Source organism: Rhagoletis zephyria, unplaced genomic scaffold, assembly GCF_001687245.7.
Source record: "Rhagoletis zephyria isolate East Lansing unplaced genomic scaffold, Rhagoletis_zephyria_1.1 Rzeph_scaffold_00972, whole genome shotgun sequence".
Lineage (NCBI taxonomy): Eukaryota > Metazoa > Arthropoda > Insecta > Diptera > Tephritidae > Rhagoletis > Rhagoletis zephyria.
The window spans coordinates 23,315-31,669 of NW_016158056.1; the positions used below are offsets into that span (position 1 = coordinate 23,315).

Below are 8,355 nucleotides of genomic sequence, written 5' to 3' on the forward strand. Positions count from 1 at the left end.
GACAATGCATTATCTTCAGTTTTGCATAGAGAATTAGATTCTATCGCGAAATTGTATTTAAATGAAAACTTAAAAAAGATATGTCCAAAAATAGTCAAAATAACTACTCGTGCTCATATACCCGTAGTTGTGTATTTAACGTATACGCCAAGTAGCCTTAACTTAAAAGTTATATTGTTTAACAGTAAATAAATATTGGCGTGGAATATTTTTCTACAACATTCTTCATGAATATATATATTAATTTCATGTATACAACAATTTTAGAATGAATTACGACTGTGCCAATAAAAATTGTACAATTGAAATTTTATTTTTGCAAATCCTCGTCATCTTATAATCAATGTAATTTTTTTTCATTTGGTAATTTTATTACCCTAGATTGGTTTGTTTTGACCGTTTAATGCTGACATTTTGAAGTATCTTGAACTTTTAAAATTAAAAAATCTCTAAATACTCTGCATGCTGCCATTTTTGCTAATTTGCTGGCACACTATTGAAACTAACACTATTGATGCTAACTTTCATTGCCTCATTATATTTGAAAACTTCCCAAAGTTATTAAAAAATAAAAAAAAATAACAATATGATTTTTTCGAGTGACAATGAAAAAATTTTTACTTTCGGTACTCGTACGCCTAAATAATCGTTTTAAGGCTAAAAATGTTCAGATACTTGATTTATTTTTTATTGTACTTGTTTTTGGAACTCCATTGCAAGAATGATGCTTTGGCGTATTTTTTTTTGTGCCGAGAGATGGGAGTGACCCTAAAAAAATCACCTCGTGAGATTTGTTTATATGTGCAGTGGCGGTCAAAAATGGATGAATGGTGTGAAATGTTTTCAAGCAAACATTTTTTTTTTAGCAAAATTCTAATCTAAATTTCGAGCTTTTTAACCAGAATTTTTAGAAATTTTTTGGGTATGCAGCTAACAGGATTATACAATTTTAGTAAAGCAAGCGCAAAAAAATTAAAAATCAATGCAATTTTTTAGCCGCTCAAAAGTTACGCTTGCTTTACTAAAATTGTATAATCCTATTAACTGCATACCCAAAAAGTTTCTAAAAATTCTGGTTGAAAAGTTCGAAATTTAGATAAAAATTTTTGGAATTTTTCTAAGTTTGAAAGGGTGATTTATAAAGTTTTTGTTAATATCGGTTTTGTTAAAAATATGGTTCATATTTTTATAAGAAAAATATCAAAAAAATTTTAACTTGGAAAGCATTGTAAATATTAAAAATGAAGCATCATTCAGCCATTTTTGCCCGACACTGTATATGAATATGAACATGAATGCGATCGATAAACATTACGATAAAGTTGAAATTAATAAAAAGTATCGATAAATTTATCGATGTAAGTAACAATTCAACTTAAATAACTATTTCAAAAGCCTTTTCGTTTGGCATTTCGAAATGGATGAGTATATTGTTAGATAATATTATCGATAAATATCTCAATTGAGTTATTGAGATAGCTATTGATAAATATTTTGAAAAAAAAATATCGGAAAATATGTTCCTATTGCTATCGATAATGTTATTAATATTTATAGAAAATAATTTGGAATTCTTTTCCAACATTTTATTTATCGATAATGTTACAGATTAATCTATCTATAAGTATATGGGAAAAGTTATCGATAAATATATCGACAATGTCATAGCAAACTAACCGATAGATTTGGAATTCTCTTCCAACATTTTCTTCATACATATTATGTTTAAGGATTTGTCCATATCTTATGCAACCCTTAATAAAAAATTTTGTTCAAAGGAGTAAGAATCTACCAAGAGTACAAAAACAATTAAGCTCTTAGTAGATGAGAGAAACTATGGCATACTTTTACTCAGATACAATCGAAAAAGGAAGTTTGCACTATTTTTTATAATTAATTTTATTTCCTTTTTACTCATATCCGCTTTACATCATTTAATTAAAAAGTTGCATGGTATTTGCGCTTTTAGTACTTCACGCGCAACGCAGCCAAGACAGCAAGCATTCAGTAAATTTATAGAGAAAAAAAAAGTAGAGAGAATCTGAGCGCTTGTCTACTAAAAACCGTTGACATGGAAAAAGTGTATTGAACAGCAGTGATAGAGAACGGAAATAAAATGAAATAAATAAATAGAAAAAAAGGAAACAAATCGTAAGCCAGGGCAGGCAGGTTTGTGTTTGCTGAGTATGGCGCGTAGTGAGAGAGACTGGCCAAAAAGGAACTGCAAAACTCTAAAGCGCAACAAAGTCAAAAGCTTCCGTTGACAAGCCCTTCAGCTGCAGCCGAACTTCTCAACAAACTTTAACTATAACCTTTCAGCAGCATCGTATTTTGGCGAACAGTAAAAAAATATGAAAAATTTGTTGCTTGAAAGTTGCGAACAAAAGTGTGAAGCGTATTTAACAGCATGGCAACGAAGCATGGAAATTCCTTTGCGATATTTGCTAATTAGCTTGCATCCTTTTTTTTGCTGAAAATCACTTTTAACGAAAGTTTTGCCTGCCAATGAGCTTAGTAAGCGCTTAGTGCCGATGCCAATGCAATATCTTTTCTCGTAAATTTCGCTTTGACATTTGCTGTGTTGGCATTGAGGAATACTGAGAGGGTAGACATTACAAATGAAGAAGGCTCTATTGAGGTCTGTCCTATTATTATCTCTATTCTTTACATTATTCTCGTCCTTATCCTTGTCTTTAGCACTATCCTTTGCCCTATGCTTATCATCATATCTGTTCTTATGGGCATTGTTCTTACGGAAATCGATATTGTTATCGATTTTTTCATATTTGATATTTTTACTCGTAGTAGATATTTTTATAGTTACCGATATTATTATTTTTTACGATATTTTCATATGTATATCGATTTGTTTATCGATATTAATGTATCTATTACTATCGAGACCGATTTGTTTATCAATATTATTATTTCTATTGCTATCGAGACCTCTATGGCTACCATTATGGCGTGTCCGTACCCTTTTCCTTACTTGTCATCTTTGTTTATATTTTTATGTTAATCGATATTTTTAGCGAGATCGATACTGTTATTAATTTTTCTATGGTTATATAGTATTTTTATATATATCGAAGTATTTATACTATGCGATATTTTGATATTTTTCGATAATGTTATCGATAACAATATTGTTACCATTACTGATATGGTTGTATTAGTAATGCCTTTTTGTATTTGTACTTTTAGTCAATGGTATCGATGAGTTTTCGATAATTAAACAGTTTATCGACATTGTTATCGTTATCATATCGACTAATTTTAGGAAAAATAATAAAAATAATCAAGTAAATATAAACTTTAAAATGTTGGCAATGTGTTTTTTCGTTATAACCTTCGATACTGTTATCGTTATCATTGAGACGCTTTAAGGAAAAAGCAAAATAATAAAAGTAATCAGTTAAAATAAATCATCGATAGTTATTGTTAGTTATGTCTTTTATCGTTATACTTTTTGACAATTTTATCGATGATCGATCCTACTTTTCGTCGATATTGTTATCGTTATCGTTTATAAATAATATAAAAATCTATGTGGGACATTTTTCTTTCGATTTATTTTTTACCAAAATCATATATGTTTTCCGCAAAAAACTAAATAATTTTCTTTCTTTTCCTTCCTACTTGCAGAGCTTGGGCATCCTTGCCTCCATACCCGCCGGCATACTTATAGTTGCACTATTCGGTCTGTTACTCTATTTGTTAACGCGCTGCTGTGATCGCAAGCCACGCAAGCCGAGTGCACAGCGTTGCCAGAGCTGTTCGCTGGTGATAATTACGCTAATGACATGTGCGGCCATTGGATTGGGTAAGTCAATTGCTGAAAATATTTTGAAATTAATAAAGATAATGCAAGTTAAAATTATGAAAATATTGGCGAAGGGTTAGGGCTAGACCCAGTATGTCGCACTCAAGATATTTCGTTCATTTACTACAGTTTCTGCAATTCTCAGCTAGCTTATAAAAATTTTGATGAATATAAAAATACTTAAAAAAAAACTTAAATAATTATTTTAACTTTGTATAGCTTAATTTCTTTCGCTCTTGTAGCTCAGCCTTTGATGTGCTTTAAATCAAGAATTCATACATCTCTTCAAAATTAATATGAAACTTTTTTCAAACTTTTTTTTTACATTTTTCCCTTCTCCAATTACTTGAGTATTTTTATTCAACTAACTACAACAAAGTATGTCATGCAGTAGATAAGATTTTCATTGGATAATTGCCAGCGTAAATATCTGTTAGATGTCGCACATTGTAACAACAACAACGACAACAACCACTACGAGTAGCAAGAAAATTTTGTGCATAAAGATATGAAAACAATTTTGTAGNCCGTAAATATCTGTTAGATGTCGCACATTGTAACAACAACAACGACAACAACCACCACGAGTAGCAAGAAAATTTTGTGCATAAAGATATGAAAACAATTTTGTAGACAAAGTAAAAACTGAATGTTACGAGGGCGAGAGAGAGAGAGAGAGAAAAAGAAAATCCCCGAAAAAGCACAAAAATAAATACAGAAAAATTTTTAAAATAGCGAACATAAAAATAAAATAAACTCGAACAAATTTCTTCAGCAAATGGGAAAAGTCCACAAGTTAGACATAAACAAAGACGCACGATAGCTGGTTGCAAGCAACAAAGTACGGGCTTAACGCTAAACTAATCTTGGAAAAAGTGTAAAAATAACGGGTTCACACACACACGCTCAAGCTGGGACACACATAAATTCGCACAAAGCAAGACTCTTCGTACGCTAGCGCTGTTAGCAAAGGTTAACGACTGCTTTGTTATCATCCTCGGATAATATTTTTTTTTTGGTTTTCTTTGTGTGTGATTTTTTGCTTTCTTCCTATTTTGCTACCTTTCTCTACATTTCCTTGTTGAGATTGCTTTCTTTCTTCAACTATTAACCTCCTCGCGTAAATTTATTTTTTTTTTGCGTTTGGCAGCTTCACAATTTTATCATTGCTCCCACATCTGCTGCGTATTCGGTGTACCAAACCCTTATTCGACTTTGCGTTTTCCATGCGTTTCCACAGATTTAAAAAAAGGACTGTGTTTTTTGTTGCATACTTTGGGGCGCGCTTTTTTCTTATATAGTTGACAGTCGTTTTTAGATTTACAACTTTATTTTGACAAAGGAAACGTAGCATACTTTTGTGCGTTACATACGTGGGTAGAGTGGAGAATATCAAGCAGTGCGGTTACTGCTAAAGGTGAAATAAATTTGTCGTCTTTGTGGGCAACTAAGCTATGGAATACGTACAGTTTGGATTTTAAGGCCACGCTCACTTTCAGATGTCAAAATGTGCAAAATAACTAAGGTCCAACTGAAAGTTAGATTTTTAGCTAGTGATATCATTCATAAGTTTCTCAAAATGTATATCGATATTATTTTTAATATTTCTTTTTTAGCGAAAAATTAATCGATGTTATTTTCAATGAGTTCATCGATGTTGTTATTTAACTAATAATTAAATTTACTTCAATATTTTTTTGTATATCATTATCGAAATACTTGCAACTTAATACTTTTCTTCAAATTTATCGATAATCTTCATTATATGGTTATCGGTATATTTTTTTATTTTTCTGGGTATTAAATGAAACAAAAGATATACATAAGTACTCGATAACTACTAACAAGAATATACATGAGAATACTCGAGAAAAAAATGTTTATAAAAAATACTTAAGATCTACACAAAATTGAAATTTCACTCAAATTAGTGGAGAGTCTTCGTCTGGATAGAGCAAGGTACTGGCGCAACATATGCAGAATCCTCCTTCTCTTCATCTTGAAAGCTTCTACAGCTACGTATATCTTGTACTTGTTGTTGCGGCTACTAAACACCGCTCGGGTCGGCTTGTCTGTCAACGTTGTCTTCAGGCTCAGCTAAATGGAGACCAGGGGCATTAGCTGGGTGGGGTTTTGGAGACATTCGAAAAGGTACGTTGAAACACGTAGTGACTCTCCGCATTCCGGGCCCTCATTGGACACATCTTCCTTCACTCTGCTCAGGTACGAGTTTAGCCTGCTGCAGTGTCCAGAGTGTCTTGTTTCTACTCTTCCCTGGAGGGTAGGGGGTCGTAAATGCTATAGCAAGCAGCGTTGCCATTTTAGCCGTTTTCCGGCTAGATTTAGCCGGTTTTGATAGCAACTAGCCGGAGAAAATTCGATCTAGCCGGCAGCCGATTTGTTAGCCGGTTTGTAAAAAAAGTTAGCCGTTTTTAGCCGATTTTACTATTTGCCTAATTTTCAGGTGCAAAAAGTAAACAAGTTGTTCGAAAGCAATAATGCAGACCCAATGAAGATTTTTAATGAACTCAATGTTTTACTTTCGCATCTATGGCATTAAGAGTAATTAAACCAAAAGTATTTGTTCAACTACAGCAACAAAAACACAAATATAATGCCGACGAAATAACATCCATAGAGATGCAATGGCAACGGTTAACGTTCATACCTGGAGTAATTTAGACTCAACTGTAAAATTTTGGGCCGAAGTTTATCAATTTCGAAATGCCCTAGGAGAAAACCCTCTTGCGTCAGCAACCTAGTTTTTAGTTTTCTTGTTTTGCCTATAAGTAATGCAGAAGTAGAGCGAATATTTAGTTCAATGAATATAATAAAAACTAAGCAAAGAAATCCAATGCGCGTTAAAACGTTAAACGCTATTTTATATGTAAGATACGGTTTAAAACGTGAAGAAAAATGCTGCCATAATTTTACTGTAGATGACGATCTCTTAAAATTAATGAATTCAGGTGATATGTGAATAGTGATGAATGTGATTCATTTGATGATGAGGAATATACACTCGATATAAATTAATGGTGTTAACTAGACTTTCGTTTCTTGCGATTTATTTAAATAAAGCATGTGAATTTTCACTAAAACATTTTAGCCGTTTTTAGCCGCTTTTTTTTGCCAATCTAGCCGGTCGGCCCAAAAAGTTCTGGCAACACTGATAGCAAGTGCAGATCTCGGAAGTGCATAATTCACCAATCCGGGAAGCTCCAGAATTCTACCGTGATTAAAAAGCTCACTGATATGGTTATGAAAAAATTTCCCTAGACCTATTCGTGCAAGAGTCCTTTCACCAATTTCCGTACCTATTTCCGCTAAAAAAATTTCTACATTTGAAATCATTCGTAATTTTTCAGGGGCTTCGAAACTATTTAGATTTTCTCGGATTTTTTTCAGGACTGCTTTTACATTTTTATAAGACTTTAGTATCTTTATTTATATATTATTATTCTTCTTCGGGGCTTTTTGAGGCCCTTCGCTTTTTACTTAACAGGATCTTTGTGGATTTTAACAGAAGTTTTTCGGATTTTTAGGTATTGTTCGGAGTATTTTGGGGATTTTTTTACGATTTCTGGCGATTTTGTCGGGACCTTTCCGGTACAAAACTACATTTAAATCTTATTTTTTAGGCAGTGATACAAACAAGAAATGTTTTTTAATATTTCTGATCCTTCGAGAATTTTCAAGATTTTTCGCAGTGCTTTATATGTTCTTTTCGAGTACTGTTCTTTTTCAGCAAGTTTCTCGGGTCTTTTTTGCGATAATTTGTAATTTTTTCTCTTTTTTGTAATTTTTTTATGTAGAGTGTATTTCGGGACTATTTAGACATTTTTTTAATGCTTTTCAGGATTTTTTGTATATTACTTCCCTTCAAAAGAAATCCTTCATGTTTTAATTTAACCCTAAAAACCTAGTCTCCGCCTATGAGTTTTGTTTTATTTTGAACAAAAAATTTCTTTTTATTTTGTTGTTTTAAATAAATGTGGTTGCAGTTTATATTAATAAACCTATGCTCTATTATTAGTTTATATCACAACTTCAATATTCTTTAAACAAATAGGGCAGAACTAAGAACATTTTAGCTCATATTAGGCTTCTAGGGTTAAGGATCTTTCGGGATTTTTATGGATTTTTTGTGGGGGATTTTTCGATATTTTTTCGGAGTAGTTCGGCATTTTTTAGGACTTCTAGAATTTATTTTTGGAATCGAAAATCCATTTAAATCCATTTCAATTGATACCAATACGAGAACCTTTGTCGTCATTTTTCTGCTTTTTCGGGAGTTTTCAAGATTTTTTTTCGGGACTTTTTCAGACTTTGGTGTATTTTCTTTCCGGGGCTCTCGTGCTTTCTTTTGCAGGAAGTTTTGGAATCATTTTGTACCTTTTGGAATTTTTTAATTACTTTTATATTTTTGTATGCGATTTTGTTAAGACTTTTAAAGATTTTTTCTAGAAAGTTCAAAATTGTTTCAGTATTTTTCGGTTTTTTTTTTTCGTATTTTAGTATGAGGTTTTTCG

At 32.0% G+C, this 8,355-nt stretch overlaps 1 protein-coding gene across 1 annotated transcript in view; it reads left to right on the forward strand.

Moving 5' to 3' along the window:
• The first annotated feature begins 3,447 nt into the window (after positions 1–3,447).
• Positions 3,448–8,355, forward strand: part of LOC108362263 (AF4/FMR2 family member 4) — a 72,071-nt gene continuing 67,163 nt past the window's right edge. The window contains 1 exon segment of the mRNA XM_017615173.1: positions 3,448–3,823. Within this exon segment, the coding sequence (XP_017470662.1) occupies positions 3,448–3,823 (376 nt within the window).